Source organism: Ornithorhynchus anatinus, chromosome X2 (assembly GCF_004115215.2).
Source record: "Ornithorhynchus anatinus isolate Pmale09 chromosome X2, mOrnAna1.pri.v4, whole genome shotgun sequence".
NCBI lineage: Eukaryota > Metazoa > Chordata > Mammalia > Monotremata > Ornithorhynchidae > Ornithorhynchus > Ornithorhynchus anatinus.
In genome coordinates, this window is record NC_041750.1 from 5,863,604 (window position 1) to 5,882,770 (window position 19,167).

The 19,167-nt window shown below is 43.2% G+C and overlaps 1 protein-coding gene across 26 annotated transcripts in view; it reads left to right on the forward strand.

Moving 5' to 3' along the window:
• The window catches only part of POC1A (POC1 centriolar protein A), a 110,043-nt gene that overhangs the window by 35,340 nt on the left and 55,536 nt on the right, over positions 1 to 19,167 (forward strand). Inside the window, exons 8-23 of one of the 26 annotated variants that reach the window (XM_029052397.2) lie at positions 2,976 to 3,044; positions 4,270 to 4,353; positions 5,616 to 5,648; positions 8,211 to 8,243; positions 8,617 to 8,649; positions 8,821 to 8,865; positions 9,243 to 9,275; positions 9,446 to 9,490; positions 9,867 to 9,899; positions 10,070 to 10,114; positions 10,508 to 10,540; positions 10,925 to 10,957; positions 11,141 to 11,173; positions 12,481 to 12,513; positions 13,760 to 13,792; positions 15,225 to 15,257. In XM_029052397.2, coding sequence (XP_028908230.1) covers positions 2,976 to 3,044; positions 4,270 to 4,353; positions 5,616 to 5,648; positions 8,211 to 8,243; positions 8,617 to 8,649; positions 8,821 to 8,865; positions 9,243 to 9,275; positions 9,446 to 9,490; positions 9,867 to 9,899; positions 10,070 to 10,114; positions 10,508 to 10,540; positions 10,925 to 10,957; positions 11,141 to 11,173; positions 12,481 to 12,513; positions 13,760 to 13,792; positions 15,225 to 15,257 — 651 coding nt within the window. Of the gene's footprint in view, positions 1 to 2,975; positions 3,045 to 4,269; positions 4,354 to 5,615; positions 5,649 to 8,198; positions 8,244 to 8,616; positions 8,650 to 8,820; positions 8,866 to 9,242; positions 9,276 to 9,445; positions 9,491 to 9,866; positions 9,900 to 10,069; positions 10,115 to 10,507; positions 10,541 to 10,924; positions 10,958 to 11,140; positions 11,174 to 12,480; positions 12,514 to 13,759; positions 13,793 to 15,224; positions 15,258 to 19,167 lie in introns of all 26 variants that reach the window. The other 25 variants (XM_029052396.2, XM_029052393.2, XM_029052394.2 and 22 more) reach the window with 25 other exon arrangements.

Sequence of the window (19,167 nt, forward strand, 5' to 3'; positions counted from 1 at the left end):
GTTTTCAAGCGGTTATATAAAATTCCAGACCGCCAGCCAAAAGTTCACAGTAATTGTATCTCTGCCAGTGAACTCACTGTTGTTGGAATGGTGAGGACACTTGCACTTGCCTATTATCAAGAAACTTAAGACAAGTGGGATTTTTTAAAAAAATGCCTCTCATTCTTTTCTAAGAACACTGTAGTCTGTTAGTGTATGGGACGTGCAGACTTTAATATGGTAAATATTTCCGTCGTCAGGAACGAATCGGTGACTCATGGTTTGGGATGTCATAAAATATTGCATTTACACTACCTTGCAGAAACCACTCAGTACTGCACACAAAGATCCTACGCTAAATGTTTTTAGAATTTTGTACTTCCTTTGAGATACAGCCATCTCTTCCTTTATTCAGGTGGTAGGGGGATCTCTGGCTAGTTTTGCACAGGGCAAACACTCACCCTTTGGCCAAGAAATGGCTACCAAAAAAAAAAATCCCAACTCTCCCCTGGAAACTACGGGTTTGTAATGGCAAAGACATCTGCAACCTTGTTTTCAATGTAAGAAATGGTAGAGACGCATTCCTGGTTCATATTATATCAATTGATATTCATCTTGTTGAGATTGTATAAGGGCTTTAGGCCAAGATTTTGCGGCCTCCAATTCAACTTCCTAATTGGTTCCGGGGTCCACCTGATTCCCAGCAGCTGCTTGGGGGTGCTGGTGGCTCTGTACTGGTTGCCAGCTGGCCAAATGCTACCCACCAGGGTTCTGGCTACTGTTGCCTTGAGGCCCAGATGGTGAGCAGCGGCATAAGAGGAGGTGGCTTGGGCCTCAAACATCCCGACATGGTCTGTGAATCAAGTGAATATATTATTATTTTTTTATGGTACTTGTTATGCGCTCACTGTGTGCCAAGCACTGTACTAAGCACTGGGGTAGATACAAGCTAATCAGGTTGGGAACAGTCCTTTTTCCACGTGGGCCTCACAGTCTAAGTAGGAGGGAGTAGGATCTAGTTCCCATTTTGCAGGTGAGGAAATGGGCCCAGAGAAGTGAAGTGACTTGCCTAAGGTCACACAGCAGACAGTGGCAGAGCTGGGATTAGAACCCAGTTCCTCTGCCTCCCAAGCGCAGGCTCTTTCCACTAGGCCAGTCTGCTTCTCTGTGTTGATGAAATGCTTCCCAGGAAAGACTTGGAAGTGGAACTAAATAGTATGTGGCTCTGAAATCATTTATCCTGTCGCTACGGTTCTGTCCTCATTTCGCTTATGTTGCTTTCTGCTAACACATTTTATTTCTTCTTTTCCTTTTCCTCTTCAGAGGCCCCCCCCAGCGCTCCTCCCCTAAAAGAAAAAAGTATGAATTGTACTTTGTAAAGTGGCTCGTAACTTAGCATTTTTAGTGACACTTGTGTAAACGGTCATCTGATCTTTGTGTACTCCATTCCAATACACCCATATACTGATTCTCTTTTAAAAGGTGTGGTTACCGTTACTCTAATGTTGCTCATCCAACTTTTTCCTCCACCCTTCTGTCAAGGAAATACAGATTTGGACAGGTGTGGGGTGGAAATGGAAATATCCTTTGCCTACCTCTGGCTTCCATAAGACTGAATGAGGAAAGAAGAATGAGCTGCCTAACTCTTCTTCTCTAATAATATTAAATGCCGTTCTGGACTTTTGGCTCTTTTTAGAGCTTTTTAAATTGGGACCCTTTGGTTACCTTGTGATCCCTGCTACATTTTAGATGATAACCCCTTCTTTCTTCTGACTCATACTTAAGCATTAAACTTTAATAGAAACCTGAATCTGCAGCTATATTCCTGAGCTACCACTTGGACTACCTCTGGGATTATTTATTCCCCTGTGGAAGATTTTCATGGCTAATTAACTGATATTCTGGTCATCCGGAAACATGTTTTTTCTTTTTTTTTTGGTGTGTGATCTTCTCAGCACAGCTTTGACTATTTAATGTTAGAAAGGAAGATTTGATAATATGAAATGTGATGGAGACTTTTTGTGCCCAGGATGTACAAAATGTTGCACAGAACATCTTTATTCATCTTCAGTCCTACAAACTCTGTTTGCATATCTTTCAAAATCTTGGTCACATATTGCTACCCATGTGTTTCTGTAAGAAGCACTGGCAGACCCAAGTGTAATTACTTTATTTCCTTTATTCAGAAGAACTTTCTTCTGATTTTGCAAATATAATTTTGAATGCTATTTAGAATGGGTTTCTCATTACCGAGAAAAGGGAACAAGTGATATTTTAATTGTGAGAACAATTCATGTTCTGTTGATCCCTCAGTAATGAATTGTACTCCGAGAGTGGAGAATTTATGTCTCTATATTAGTCCTGTGGCTCAATTGAATTTTATGGGTATATGACCCAGTCCTTCTGTTCTTCTTACACCAATTCCCAAGAAGCAGTGAATAAGTATTTTGAGGCTGACCAAATAAAGATGAAATTTATTTTTCCAGCCAAACTTTCCTATGACTTAAGTAGTGAGAGAGAAGAGCAGATAGGTTGGAGGAGAGTAGGTTTGAGGTTAGTTGTCTTATTGGCCAATATTGACAGGAGCGACAAGAGTTTCTGTATATCTCTTCAGATCACATGGTTGGATTTCTACTCTGTGGAGTCGTGCCTGTGTAATTGAGCTTCTCGCCCATGGAGTCAAGCTTTGCCAAGAGCCGTTCTTGAAACAAGCAGGGACAGTTGCTGAAAGAGTAATTGGGGGGAGACAGAACAGAGGATGGAGGAGGAGGGAACTGACGGTTGATAGCACCTTGGACTATTTCCCCTGCTTCTCTTAAGGACAGACCTTAATTCAGTGGCGTAAGATGAGTGGGAACCAATCCTTTCAGTATAGCATTTGTTTCCGAGAAAGCACATTTCGTAAGGACGTGGGGCCTAGTGCCACTTTACTTCCAACATGTAAGCGTGGCAGGCTTCTTTCCAAATGATAAGCTATTTTTCCTTTTCTTCAATAGGGACCAGCTACTTGTGTTGCTTTTTCAAGATCAGGAGAGTTCTTTGCTTCTGGGAGTACTGATAAACAAGTAAGTGTTTCAATTATTTTTTGAACTTTAGGGATGTACAGTTAAATGTTAGAAAAGTCGGCTCAGGAAGAAAGAAAGTCTCACATTGAAGGCAGTGGGTAAGCATGGCAGCCTTTAGGTTAGACAGTCGTTAACCATAAAACCAAATTAGATGTTCTGCGTTTAGCAGCATCTTCAAAGGACTGTAATAATAATTGTGGTGTGTGTTAAGTGCTTACTTAGGGCAAAGCTCACCAATGCAGCCGCCTGTAATCAATCAATCATTTATTGAGCGCTTACTGTGTGCAGAGCACTTTAAGTGCTTGGAACAGTACAGTAAAAGAGTTGGTAGACATGTTCCCTTCCCACAATGAGTTTAGATTATAGAGGGTGAAACAGACATTAATATAAATAAATCAATTACCGATATGTACTTAAGTGCTTGGTGGGGCAGTGAATAAAGGGAACAAATCAGGGTGACGCAGAAAGGAATGGGAGAAGAGGAAACGAGGGCTTAGGGGAGGCATCTTGGAAGTGTGACTTCACTATGGCTTTAAAGGCGGGGAGAGTGATCATCTGTCAGATATGAAGGGGGAGGTTGTTCCAGGCCAGAGGCAGGGCGTGAGCGAGAGGTCAGCGGCAAGATAGACGAGATCGAGGTACAGAGAGTAGGTTGGCCCCAGATGAACGAAGTGTGCGGGCTGGGTTGTAGTAGGAGAGCAGCGAGTTGAGGTAGGAGGGGGCGAGGTGATGGAGGGCTTTAAAGCCAATGGTGAGGAGTTTCTGTTTGATGTGGAGGTGGATTGGCAACCACTGGAGGTTTTTGAGGAGTGGGGAAACATGGGATTGAGTGTTTTTGTAGTAAAGTGATCTGGGCAGCAGAGTGAAGTATGGAGTGGAGTGGGGAGAGACAGAATGCAGGGAGGTCAGCAAGGAGAGTGATATAGTAATCATGGCGGGATAGGATAATTGCTTGGATTAATATGGTAGCAGTTTGGCTGGAGAGGAAAGGGCAGATTTTAATGAATATCTTCAGATTGCCCTATAAACACAGATTGCCCTCCCAAAAATATGGAATAGAAAGGAGAGAAAAAAGTCAATATATTTTATTCCCACTCTAATTTCCTTTAGACATTCCTCAAACTCCTTTGGGTCCTGGCCAAGTGTATATTCCTATTTCCATGGCAGATTTAGATGGTGTATTTTTTGATTCCCCAATAGGTTTAACAAACTGTTGTTTCTCCAGATAATGGTGTGGAAGACTAATTTCACTGACATCAATCAAGGAAATGGCGGGCAGCCCAATGCGAACAATGCTACTTTGGAAGTGGTAGGTGAATTTACCTTAATTACTGTGCCATTTGGTTTTGATTATAGTGTGAGGGATTTGAAAGAACTAAGTTGCAGGATCAAGGGGTAATTACTGAAGCAGCAGTTGCAACTGGTTTGAAAAGCTGTCCAGTTTTGAGAGCATTTTCAGTTTCCTTTTTTAGAACTGTTGAAAGAAAGTTCACCTGTGGTCAAAAAATATAAAAAAAAAATGAGAAGAAAATACTGTAATCAGAAAAGATTTGAATTATATTGATAGGCAGGGATTCAACTGCAGAATCTCTGAGTGAAAATGTTAATAATTGTGGTATTTGTTAAGCACTTATTATGTGCCAGGCACCTTACTAAGCGCTGGGGTAGTTATGAGATTGTCAGGTCCCTGTCAAAGATAGTGCTCACAGTCTAAGTAGGAGGGAGCACTTAGTACAGTTCCTGGCACATAGTAAGCACTTAAATACCACAATCATCCTCATCATCTCTACTCCACTAAGCGCTGAGGCAGATAAGAAAGACTCAGATCAGACATGGTCCCTGTCCCACATGGGTCTCACAGTCCAAGTGGGATGGAGAACAGGAAATTTAATCCTCATTTTACAGTTGAAGAAACTGAGGCCCAGAGAAGGTAAGAGACTTGCTCAACATGACTCGGCAGGCAAGAGGAGGAGCCAGGATTAGGACCCAGGCCTTCTGATTCCCAGGCTTGGGCTCTCAGCCATGTTGCCTCTCAAGTAAGAAAAGTCATCTCTGTAGGGGAGCAGTAGCTAAAGCTTATCTTGAAATTGGCCTGAGAGACTGCTCAGTCTTTGCAGTCATAAGAAGATTATATGACATTTATTGCTCATCGAATTCTTTTGCCCATCTGGGCATGATGCTCAGGAAAATGCTAACTAAGCTCCTCCTGAAGACTGGAAGCTCCTTGTGGACAAGGATCATGTATACCATTTTTCCGAAGCAGTTAGTACAGTACTCTGCAAACAGTAAGCCCTCAATACCAGTGATTGATCAATTGGAGAATACTGATCCTTACCTATGTGCTCTTCAAAAAATATTGTTAGGTGGTGATGAAAATAATAATAATGATGGTATTTGTTAAGTGCTTACTATGTGCCAAGCACTGTTCTAAGCACTGGAATGACAATTCAAGACTGCTCATAGTTCAGCTGTACCCCCATGGTTCAGCCAGAATATTTTCCTTGAAAAGGTGGCTGCATCATGGGGTACAGTTTCCTCTACTTATCTACAACGGATTAAATTCTTTTTCAGAGCCAGCCTCAAGGAAACGAACAAGGCCAACAGGTAAGTTTGAGTTACCTTCGAAATCCTTTCCTACTTTCCAACTTCCTTACCTTCGAAATCCTTTCCTACTTTCCAACTTCCTCCCCTGCTTCCCCTCCCCTGCTTCTAGTGGCTTTTTTGTTCTCTCTCCCTGCCCCTCCAAACTCAGCCCCCTTCTATGACCCCAATCTCCCCACCACACTCTTAATATTTCCGATTATCTTCAGTCTCAGCAACAGCTATTGCCTCTGGCTGAGAGCTGCTGCCTTGTGTACTGTGCCCCATCCCTTTACATTCCCTGCTGGCAACCCCCTCTCCCTCCCTGAAGTCCAGCTGTCGATAACCAACCAGGATCGGACAGGGAAAGGGGATGGTCACCGTGTCACCCCTGGCTGCCCTGCCTACATTACCAGCTGTTGCTCCCATCCTGCTCTGGCCCATTCCTGTCCCCATTCCCAAGGCAGGGGTGGAGGGGTGGAGCTACAAGTGGGAAGAGGAAGTTGGGGGTAGCATGCACATCACTAGTTTAAAAAAAAATACTGGGAAAACAGGTTGGGGGGATGAGTTTGGGATGCAGGAGCGGAGCAGGAAATCTGTTCCAAACAGAAGAGAGCAAGATGAGTGTGGGATGAAGGGGGGAGAGAGGGCGTAGGGAGAAAATTGACCTGCAATGATTGGATGAGGCATCAAAGGTGGGGCTATGTACACTGGGTTAAATCTGCAAATAGTGTGGGAAATCTCCCCGAGTTGTATGTACTTGGGGTGTCAGTGATCTGGGTATGCCTGCATATAGTCCCCTTTTCTTCTAGACTCTTCCATTAATATTCCGTGTTGCAAATTCTGATCAGCTGGCGCTCTTGTTTGGAACTATGAAAGAAAATGTTAAAGTACCAATACATGAATGAAGGCAGTGTATAGCTTGGCTTGAAATCGGATAAGTTAATTTTTAATATCATCTCTGAATTTGAGTACTCTCAGGATAAAAATATTTTAATAATCCAATATGATAGCCAGCCCACATATTGCCCTTATTCTCTTTCTTGTTGTTTCATAAGAAAAGATATGACTAAACCTCTTTAGGAAGCCACTCAATGCAATTTTACTGTCTGTAGACTTGAGCTGTCTCTATAAATGGCTGCCTTTTCTTGAGAGCCTAAAAATCTTGAAGATGAATTGGTGAACACTAGACCATCCCCTTCCCACTCCAGTTCCTTTCTTAATGAATTAGAAATTACTGGAATGATTCAACAAGTCACTGGGGATGGGGATTTGCACCGCCTTCAGTCCCACAACACTTATGCACATATCTGTAATTTATTGATTTATATTAATGTCTATCTGCCCCTCTAGATTGTAAGCTCCTTGTGGGCAGGAAATGTGTCTACCAACTCTGTTGTACTCTCCCAAGTGCTTAGTTTTGTGGCTTGCACACAGCAGATGCTCCATAAATAGGATTGATTGATCTATGACCTAGAATCAAGTGGTCCTTTGTGATATTTCAGTGGTGGAGAAAGTTGGTATTGTTGAGCCAAATGCCCTGTTCCCTGGGCTATCAAGAGCCTTCATTTATTCTGTGGGTCTCTCTTGCTCTTTTGCATAGTTCTTGAATGAGAAACCTGGAACCCTGGCTGAAAAAGAATAGAAAGGAAAATTAATAATAATGATTGTGGTATTTGATAAGCATATATTATGTGCCAAGCACTCTACTAAATGCTGAGGCAGATATAAAAAAAATCAGGTCAGACACAGTCCCTGCCCACACGGGTCTCACAGTCTTAGTGGGATGGAGAACAGGAACTTGAATCCTCATTTTACAGATGAGGAAACTGAGGCCCAGAGAAGGTAAGAGGCTTGCTCAGTGGTACTCGGCAGGCAAGTGGCGGAACCAGGATTAGGACCCAGGCCTTCTGATTCCCAGGCTCAGGCAGGCTCTCGGCCACGATGTCTTTCAAATTAAGAAAAGACAGCTCTGTAGGGGAGCATTAGCTAAAGCTTATCTTGAAATTGGCCTGAGAGACTGCTCAATCTTTGCAGTCATATGCAGATTGTATGACATTTGTTGCTCATCTAATTCTTTTGCCCATCTGGGCATGATGCTCGGGAAAATGCTAAGCCCTCCTGTAGACTGTAAGCTCCTATGGACAGGGATCATGTCTCATGTCTTTCCCAAAGCAAATAGTACAGTGCTCTGCAAACAGTAAGCCCTCAGTATCAATGATTGGTCATTTGGAGAATACTGACCCTTACCCATTAGTTCCTCAAAAAAATTGATCAGTGGTGATGAAAATGACAGTTCAAGACTAATATTTCAGCTGTACTTCCATGGTCCAGCCAGGTTATTTTCCTTGAAAAGGTGGCTATTCATTCATTCAATAGTATTTATTGAGCGCTTACTATGTGCAGAGCACTGTACTAAGCGCTTAGAATGAACAAGTCGGCAACAGATAGAGACAGTCCCTGCCATTTGACGGGCTTACAGTCTAATCAGGGGAGACAGACAAGAACAATGGCAATAAAACCCATGGCTACATCATGGGTTACGGTTTCCTATACTTACCTACACTGGATTAGATTCTTTTTCAGAGCCAGCCTCAGGGCACCGTCCAAGGCCAACAGGTAAGTCACAGTTACCTTTGAAATCCTTTCCCCCCCTCCAGCTTCCTCTCCACCTTCCCCTCACCTGCCTCTGGTGGCTTTTTTGTACTCTTCCCCTTCCCTTTCCCAAGCAGGTAATACATTCTTTACCATCTTTCCCAAGAAGTTAATACAGTGCTCTGCAGACAGTAAGCTCTGAGTAAATAGCATCGATTGGTCAATACCGACCCTTACCCATTGGCTCCTCAAAAAAATATTGATCAGTGGCGATGATAATGACAGTTCAAAACTAATAGTTCACATGTACCCCCGTGGTCCAGCCAGGTTGTTTTCTTTGAAAAGGTGGCTACATCATGGGGTACAGTTTCCTACACTGGATTATATTCTTTTTCAGAGCCATCCTCAGGGCATCATCCAAGGCCAACAGGTAAATCACAGTTATCTTTGAAATCCTTTCCCTCTCTCTACCTTCCTGTCCCCCTTCCCCTCCCCTGCTTCTAGTGGCTTTTTTGTACTCTCCCCCTCCCCTTTCCCAGTCAGTTAATACCATCTTTACAATCTTCCCTACATCTTTACCATCTTACCTACACTGGATTAGATTCTTTTTCAGAGCCAGCCTCAGGGCCCCGTCCAAGGCCAACAGGTAAGTCACAGTTAGCTTTGAAATCCTTTCCCCCGCCCCCTCCAGCTTCCTCTCCACCTTCCCCTCACCTGCTTCTAGTGGCTTTTTTGTACTCTTCCCCTTCCCTTTCCCAAGCAGGTAATACATTCTTTACCATCTTTCCCAAGAAGTTAATACAGTGCTCTGCAGACAGTAAGCTCTGAGTAAATGGCATCGATTGGTCAATACTGACCCTTACCCATTGGCTCCTCAAAAAACTATTGATCAGTGGCGATGATAATGATAGTTCAAAACTAATAGTTCACATGTACCCCCGTGGTCCAGCCAGGTTGTTTTCCTTGAAAAGGTGGCTACATCATGGGGTACAGTTTCCTACACTGGATTATATTCTTTTTCAGAGCCATCCTCAGGGCATCATCCAAGGCCAACAGGTAAATCACAGTTATCTTTGAAATCCTTTCCCTCTCTCCACCTTCCTGTCCCCCTTCCCCTCCCCTGCTTCTAGTGGCTTTTTGTACTCTCCCTTTCCCCCTTTCCAAGCAGTTAATACCATCTTTACAATCTTCCCTACAACTTTACCATTTTACCTACACTGGATTAGATTCTTTTTCAGAGCCAGCCTCAGGGCCCCGTCCAAGGCCAACAGGTAAGTCACAGTTACCTTTGAAATCCTTCCCCCCCCCACCCCAGCTTCCTCTCCACCTTCCCCTCACCTGCTTCTGGTGGCTTTTTTGTACTCTTCCCCTTCCCTTTCCCAAGCAGGTAATACATTCTTTACCATCTTTCCCAAGAAGTTAATACAGTGCTCTGCAGACAGTAAGCTCTGAGTAAATAGCATCGATTGGTCAATACCGACCCTTACCCATTGGCTCCTCAAAAAAATATTGATCAGTGGAGATGATAATGACAGTTCAAAACTAATAGTTCACATGTACCCCCGTGGTCCAGCCAGGTTATTTTCCTTGAAAAGGTGACTACATCGTGGGGTACAGTTTCCTACACTGGATTATATTCTTTTTCAGAGCCATCTTCAGGGCGTCATCCAAGGCCAACAGGTAAATCACAGTTAGCTTTGATATCCTTTCCCACTCTCCACTTTCCTGTCCCCCTTCCCCTCCGCTGCTTCTAGTGGCCTTTTGTACTCTCCCTTTCCCCCTTTCCAAGCAGTTAATACTATCTTTACAATCTTCCCTACATTTTTACCATCTTACCTACACTGGATTAGATTCTTTTTCAGAGCCAGCCTCAGGGCACCGTCCAAGGCCAACAGGTAAGTCACAGTTACCTTTGAAATCCTTTCCCCTCCTCTCCAGCTTCCTCTCCACTTTCCCCTCACCTGCTTCTAGTGGCTTTTTTGAACTCTTCCCCTTCCCTTTCCCAAGCAGGTAATACATTCTTTACCATCTTTCCCAAGAAGTTAATACAGTGCTCTGCAGACAGTAAGCTCTGAGTAAATAGCATCAATTAGTCGATTGGAGAATACCGACCCTTACCCATTGGCTCCTCAAAAAAATATTGATCAGTGGAGATGATAATGACAGTTCAAAACTAATAGTTCACATGAACCCCAGTGGTCCAGCCAGGTTATTTTCCTTGAAAAGGTGGCTACATCATGGGATACAGTTTCCTATACTTACCTACACTGGATTATATTCTTTTTCAGAGCCATCCTCAGGGCATCATCCAAGGCCAACAGGTAAGTCACAGTTACCTTTGAAATCCTTTCCCCCCTCTCCAGCTTCCTCTCCACCTTCCCCTCACCTGCCTCTGGTGGCTTTTTTGTACTCTTCCCCTTCCCTTTCCCAAGCAGGTAATACATTCTTTACCATCTTTCCCAAGAAGTTAATACAGTGCTCTGCAGACAGTAAGCTCTGAGTAAATAGCATCGATTGGTCAATACCGACCCTTACCCATTGGCTCCTCAAAAAAATATTGATCAGTGGAGATGATAATGACAGTTCAAAACTAATAGTTCACATGAACCCCAGTGGTCCAGCCAGGTTATTTTCCTTGAAAAGGTGGCTACATCATGGGATACAGTTTCCTATACTTACCTACACTGGATTATATTCTTTTTCAGAGCCATCTTCAGGGCATCATCCAAGGCCAACAGGTAAATCACAGTTATCTTTGTAATCCTTTCCCACTCTCCACCTTCCTGTCCCCCTTCCCCTCCCCTCCTTCTAGTGGCTTTTTTGTACTCTCCCCCTCCCCTTTCCCAGTCAGTTAATACTATCTTTACCATCGTTCCTACATCATTACCATCTTACCTACAGTGGATTATATTCTTTTTCAGGGTCAGCCTCGAGGCAACATCCAAGGGCAACAGGTAAATCACAGTTATCTTTGAAATCCTTTCCCACTCTCCACCTTCCAGTCCCCCTTCCCCTCACCTGCTTCTAGTGGCTTTTTTGTATTCTCCTCCTCCCCTTTCCCAATCAGTTAATACCATCTTTGCCATCTTTCCCAAGCAGTTAATACAGTGCTCTGCACACATTAAGCTCTGAACAAATAGCATTGATTGATGGACTGGGGAATACTGACCCTTACCCCTTGGCTTCTCAAAAAATATTGTTCAGTAGTGATGAAAATGTCAATTCAAACCTAATGGTTCAGCTGTATCCCATGGTACAGCCGGGTTATTTTCCTTGGAGAGGTGGCTACGTCATGGGGTGCAGTTTCCCACACTTACCTACAATGGATTATAATTGTTTTCTGAGCCAGCCTCGAGGAAATGACCAAGGCCAACAGGTAAGTGCGAGTTACCTTCGAAATCCTTTCCCACTCTACAACTTTCTGCTCTGCTTCCCCTCCCCTGCTTCTAGTGGCTTTTTTGTTTTCTCTCCCTCCCCCTCCAAACTCATCACCCTCCTCTCTCCCCAATATCCCCTTTCCTCCATGCTGTTAATATTTCCGTTTATCTTCAGTCACAGGAACAGCTATTGCCTCTGGCTGAGAGCTGCTGCCTTCCGGACTGTCCCCTATTCCTTCGCATTCCCAGCTGGCAGCCCCCTCTCCATCTATGAAGTCCAGCTGTTGATAACAGCCGGGATCGGACAGGGAAAGGGGATGATCAATGCGTCGTCTTTGGCTGCCACGCCTGCACTACTGGCAGTTGCTCCCATCCTGTCCAGATCCATTCCTGTCCCCATTCCCAAGGCAGGGCTAGAGGGGTGAGCTATAAGTGGGAAGGGACGGTGGAGGTGGCGTACACATCACTACTTTCAAAAAAAATGCTGGGAAAACAGATTGGGGGAATGAGTTTGGGGTGCAGGAGCGGGGCAGGAAAACTGCTCGAAACAGAAGAGAGTGAGAAGGGTGTGGGACCCCGGGGGAAGTGGGCGTATGGAGGAAATTGACCTGCAGTGTTAATACCATGTTTCCCAAGCTCTTAGTACAGTGCTCTGCACACCCTTAAGTGCTCAGTAAATACCATTGATTGACTGATTGGAGAATAGTGACACTGCCCCATTGGCTCCTCAAAAAATATTGTTCAGTGGTGATGAAAATAACATTTCAAGACTAATACTTCAGCTGTACCCCTTGGTACAGCCAGGTTATTTTCCTTGAAGAGGTAGCTACATCATGGTGTATAGTTTCCTATACTTACCTACAATGGATTATATTTTTTTTCAGAACCAGCTTCGAGTCAACAACCTAGTCCAGCAGGTGAGTCAAAGTTACCTTCGAAATTCATTTAGTCATTCAGTCCATCGTATTTACTGAGCACTTACCGTTTGCAAAACACTGTACTAAGCATCACTCTCCAATGTCCTGCCCCCCTTCCACTCCCCTGCTTCTAGTGACTTTTTTGTTCTCTCCCTTACCCTCTCTATACTCAGGCGCTTCCTATCTCCCAAATCCTCCACCCTCACAAGAGGGCAGGGAGAAGGGATAGGGAGACAATCAATTAAGCTGCAGTACTCTCCTAAGAACTTTTTACAGTGTCCGGAACATGGCAAGTGCTCCACAAATAGGATTGATTGACTGATTTGATCTAAGATATAAGATCAAGTGGGATGTGGTATTTCAGTGGTGGAGGAAATTGGTTTTGTTGTTGCACTGTTCGCCTGGCCATCAGTAGCCTTCATTTGTTCTGCGGGTTTCTGTTGCTCCGTTGGAAAGTTCTTGAATGAGAAACCTGGAACCCCGGTTGAGAAGGAATTAAATGAAATTTAATAATAATAATTGTGGTATTTGTTAAGCATATCCTATGTGCCATGTACTCTACTAATTGCTGAGGCAGATACAAAAGAATCACGTCAAACACCATCCCTGCCCCACATGTAGCTTACAGTCCAAGTGGGATGGAGAACAAGAAATTTAATCCTGATTTTACAGATGAGGAAACTGAGGCCCAGAGATAAGAGACTTGCTCAGTATGACTCGGCAGGCAAGTGACAGAGCCAGGATTAGGACCCTGGTCTTCTGAGTTCTCAGCTCGGGCTCTGGGCCATTCTTCCTCTCAAATTAAGAAAGGACAGCTCTGAAACGTAGCAGTAGCTAAAGATTATCCTAAAATCGGCCTGGGAGACTGCTCAGTCTTTGCACTCATATGCAGATTGTCTGACATCTGTTGCTCATTTAAATTCTTTTGCCCATTTGGGCATGTTGCTCAGGAAAATTCTAAGCTCCTGCTCTAGACTGGAAGCTCCTTGTGGACAGGGATCTTTTCTACCATTTTCCCCGTGCACTTAGTAAGCACTTAATAAATACCATTGACTGACTGGTTGGAAAATACTGACACCCATTAGCTCCTCAGAAAATACTGTGCAGTGGTATTGAAAATGACAACTTAAGACTAATGGTTCAGCTGTACCCCATGGTACAGCCGGCCAATTTTTCTTGAAAGGTTGGATACATCATGGGGTACAGTTTCCTATACTTACCTTCGACGCATTATATTGTTTTTCAGATCCAGCCTCGAGGCAGCAACCGAGCCCAACAGGTAAGGCAGAGTTACCTTCAAAATCCTTTCCCATTCTCCAACTTCCTGCCCCTCTTCCCCTCCCCTGCTTCTAGTGGCTTTTTTATTCTCTCCACATCCCCCTCCAAACTCAGCCTCCTCCTCTCTCCCCCATCCTCCACCCCCACTGTCTTAATATTTCCATTTATCTTCAGTCACAACAACAGCTATTGCCTCTGGCCAAGAGCTGCTTGCCTTGGGTAATTGTACCCTATCCCTTTGCGTTCCCAGCTGGCAGCCTCCTCTTCCTTCCCCTAACCCAGCTGTTGATAACCAGCCAGGATCGGACAGGGAAAGGGGATGGTCGGTGCGTTGACTTTGGCTGCCACGCCTTCAGTACCGGCAGTTGCTCCCATCTGCCCTGGTCCGCTCCTGTCCCCATTCCCAAGGTAGAGCTAGAGAGGTGGAGTTACAAGTGGGAAGGGGAAGGTGAAGGTGGTGTGAATATCACCAGTTTAAAAAAAAAATACTGGGAAAACAGAGGTTGGGGGGATGAGTTTGGAGTGCAGGACAACTGCTCAAAATAGAAGAGAGTGAGAAGGGAGCCGGATGCCGAGGGTGGGGAGGGAGTGTAGGGAGGAAATTCAGCTGCAGTGATTGGATGAGGCATCAGCGGTGGGGCTGTGTACTCTGGGGTAAATCAACAAATAATGTGTGAAGTATCGCTGAGTCGTATGTCTTTTTTGGGGGATTCATGGTCTGGGTTATGCCTATATATAGCCCCTTTTCTTCTGGAGTCTTCCATTAATTTTTTTTTTGTGTTGCAAATTCTGATCAGTTAGCACTCTTATTTTGAAATATGAAAGAAAATGTAGAGGTACGAATATATGAATGAAATCAATGTGTAGCTTGGATTGAAATCAGATAAGTTAATTTTTTAATATCCTCTCTGAATTCCAGAGTACTCATAGGATAAAAATATTTTAATAATACAACATTATAGGCAGCCCACATATATCCCTTATTCTCGTTCTTGTCATTTCATAAGAAAAGCTATGACTAAACCTCTTTAGGAAGCCACTCGATGCAATTTTACTTTCTGTAGACTTGATCTGCCTCTAAAAATGGCATGAAATTCTGTGAAGCATAGGAAATGGTGATTGCTAAAAATAAGAACACTAATTTTTCTGGAGATGTTTTGATTTATTATTTTGAAAAGTGTAAGTAAATAAAATATGAAAGTCATGGTTTCTTGAATAAATGTGTCTGACACCTCTTCCTTTTAATAGGCTCTGGGATATGCCTCTTCTTAATGTCTGTCTCCCCCTCTAGACTCTAAGCTCCCTGTGGGCAGAGAACGTGTCTACCATTCTGTAGACTTTAAAAGAGACTTTAGTAGAGGCACCTTTTCCTCAAAAAGGTGGCTACATCTTGTTTCCTGTACTTACCTACAACGGATTATATTCTTTTTCAGATCCAGTTTCAAGGCGGCAACCCAGTTCAACAGGTAAGTCAAAGTTACCTTCAAAATTCATTTATTCATTCATTCCATCGTATTATCGAACGCTTAATGTGTAAAACTCACTGTACTAAGCACCACTCTCCAACTTCCTGCCCCCCTTCCCCTTCCCTGCTTCTAGTGGCTTTTTTGTTCTCTCCCCCTCCGAACCCAGCCCCCTCCTATTTCCCCTCTCCTCCACCCCCACCGTCTTAATATTTCTGTTGACCTTCAGTTTCAACAACAGCTATTGCCTCTGGCTGAGAGCTGTTGCCTTCATTACTGTCCCCTATCCCTTCACATTCTCAACTGGCAAGCTCCTCTCCCTACCCCAAGCCCCTCGTTAATAACCAGCCGGGATCGGACAGTGAATGGATGAGGCGTCAGTGGTGGAGCTAAGTACACTGGGGTAAATCAGCAAATAACGTGGGAAGTATCGCCGAGTTGTATGTCTTTTTTTTGGCATTCATGATCTGGGTATGCCCGTAATATAGCCCCTTTTCCCTCTGGACTCTTCCATTAATTTTTTCGTGTTACAAATTCTGATCAGCTGACACTCTTGGTGTTGAAAGAAAATGTAGATCTACGAATATATGAATGAAATCGGTGTGAAGCTTGGATTGATATTAGATAAATTAATTCTTTAATATCCTTTCTGAATTCCAGTACTCTTAGGATAAAAACATTTTAATAATCCGATTTTTTATAGCTAGCCCACATGTAACCCTTTTTCTTGTCGTTTCATAAGAAAAGATATGACTGAACCTCTTTAGGAAGCAGCTCAATGCAGTTTTACTTTCTGTAGATTTGATCTGCCTCTAAAAATGGCATGAAATTCTCTGAAGCATAGGAAATTGTGATTGCTGAAAATAACATTAATTTTTTTGGAGGTGGTTTTATTATTTTAAGAAATGTAAGTAACTAAAATATAAAAGCTATGGCTTCTGTAATAAATGTGTCTGACAAGTCTTCCTTTTAAATAGGGCTCTGGGATATGCCTCTTTAAGGGGAAATCAAAGTTTTAAATTTTTTCTTTTTTCTATCATGGGTATTGCACATAGTGCATCATGATTATTGCAAAAGGCTCTGCTTGATCTCAAGTGCGTTAACACATTTTAAAAGCTAATTATTTATGCTGGCAAACAGTGACATTTCAATTATGTGGTGCTAGAGGTCTCTTCCCTATCTTGAAAAGAGTTAAGGAGGTGTCGGTAGTAAAACCCCTATACCAAATGCATCTTTTCTCCCAGAGGTGATCTTAGAAGTCTTATTGAAAGTTTTATTCAGTTTTCATTTAGGTGGAAACAATCCAGATCTTCTTCCTTTCACATCATAAATTTATTGAGCGCTTACTGGGCCAAAATGTCAGAATCATTCTCTTTTCTTTCCCTAAGGCTGAGGTACAGTGCTTGGCACAAAGTAAGTGCTTAACAAATGTCAGAAACATTAATAATGATAGGAGAGGCTAAAAAAACCAATAATGACAGGGCCCTTGTCAGGTCTGATGGATCAGAAAGATGAATCTGTTAATTGAAAGACTTATTTTTCAGTGCCTTGGTTTCTCGTCATCTGTGGGGGAAAAAAATCCCAAATTAAAGAGAAACGCACACAAGCGACCGAATACTGTCGTGAAAATACAAGTAGTAATCGTTAGTGAGTTGGCTGTCCTCTCGGCAGTTGGTCTTCTTACCGTGACAGCACATCCACTGTCAAAAAGAGCAAAATAATTATAATTGAAATACACTTTGGCTACTGAATAAAGTGCATCTAGCACTCAGTGGGAATCTGAATGCTCTCACTACACAATGGTTGTCTTTACAGTCCCAGGTTTGCAGCTGTCTGTCTCTGCCTGTGCTGCTCATGGGAGTGCATTGTTTTTAAAACACTCCTTGAGGGCAGGGCATATGCTGTTTACTTCTATTGTTTGCTTCCAGGAGATCAGCAAGGTGGGTTCTTTTAAAATGATATTTATTAAGTGCTTACTATGTGCCAGGCACCGTTCTAAGCCCTGGGGTAGATACAAGGTAATCAGATTGGACACAGTCCCTGTCTCATGTGGTGCTCTCAGTCTTCACCCCCATTTTACAGATGAGGTGACTGAGGCACAGAGAAGTGAAGTGACTTGCCCAGGCTCCCACAGCAGGCAAGTTGCAAAGGCAGGATTAGAACCCAGGTCCTTCTGACTCCCAGGCCCATGTTCTATCTACCAGGCCATGCTGCTTCTAGGTGATGGCTTCATTTCAGTAATTAGACTGGAGCTAGCCTTACTCTTTGGAGAAACAATACTGGATACCTGAAGATCCCAGAAGTTCCTAACTTTATTTCTGTGAGCACAACAGAGTTCTCTGTTAGAAATGAAAAGGTTTTAAAACCTGATGTTTTCTTTTTGAATCCCATTACAAAAATGGGAATGTTCATTTTGTTACCTTTGAAGTACCAAATAAGACATTCCTTTGGTAATTCAGATGAAGTACTAAGGGAAAAAGAATTAGAAATGCTTAAGAGTACAGTGTTGTCAGATTAGGAGTGTAGGAGAGAGCCCTCCAATTGTAATCTCAATTCAATTGCAATGTTAACTTGCAAATCACCGCCAAACCCAAAGAACTTAAAAAAAATTCTGTACTGACACTTTCTTCAACTACGGGACAGTCATCTCCCAGTTTTAACCTGAGCTGCACCGTCGTCTGATTCTTTGATTTTATTTTGCTCTTGGACCATTTCCGCTGTCCTTCTTACTTTTGGTTTCCCAATTTTAGCTCCCCAGCTGGGTATCCTAATTTCATCTACTTTCCTCACATGTCCAACCCAGCGAGGCTGTGTTGACGTGACCTTAGCTTTAACACTAGGGTTCAGTCAATCAGTGGTATTTATTGAGGACTTGCTGTGTGCAGAGCATCGTACTAAGTGCTTGGGAGAGTATAATACAGGTCGTAGACACACTCACAGCCCTCAAGGGGTTTACAGTCTTGTGGGAATGCTCATTTTTCTCCAATACTTGATTGTGATCGTATAATAATAATAATGATAATAATTGTGGTGTCAGTTAAGTGCTTACTATATGTCTAGCACTATACTCAGTGCTGAGGTAGATACCAGCTAATCAGGTCCCACATGGCGCTCGCAGTCTGTGAAGGAGGGAGAACAGGGATTGAATCCCCATTTTGCGGATGAGGGAACTGAGGAACAGAGAAGTGAAGTGACTGTCAACCCGATTACCTTGTATCTATCTCAGCTCTTAGTACAGTTCCTGGTACACAATATGCACTTAACAGATACCACAGTTACTTGCCCCAGGTCACCCAGCAGACGAGTGGTGGAGCCGGCATTAGGACCCAGGTCCTCTGATTTCCAGGCCTGGGCCGTCCTGCCATATGGTGTTGTGTATGGCTTGGAAGTGATGCTGGTGGAACTGCCCTTGGCTCTGTCCAGGCAGATCCCTCAGCTGTAGAATAAGTTGGACAGCACCACGGCTCTGTAGACCTTTCCTTTGGTCCGTAGCCTGATTTAAACCACACTGTTGCCATTCTCTGTTAGACAGTCTCCCAAAGAATCTGCTGGCTTCCTTGAGCTAATGAATGTGAAAGCACTTAGGAAAAATTAAAAATCAAAAAAGCATTCTACTAATTCAAGTATTTTATCATGATTATTATGGGAACTTGGTTTTCTGACCATTTTAGCGTGGATTTAAATGCTCTTTGCCTGGAGCACCTATTTTGCAACAACATCAGCTTTGGATAGTTCAAAAGCATCCGTTGAACATTTCCGTATGTGAATTTGCAGACTCCTTTGGTTGGGAATGTTTATTGAGGTGAATATTTTAAAATAAACTAGCTTGCAATGACCAGAAAAAAAAAGTTCCTTCTACCTTTAACTCCTACCTTATTTGAACTCCTTCTACCAAAGTCATGAGTGGGAAACT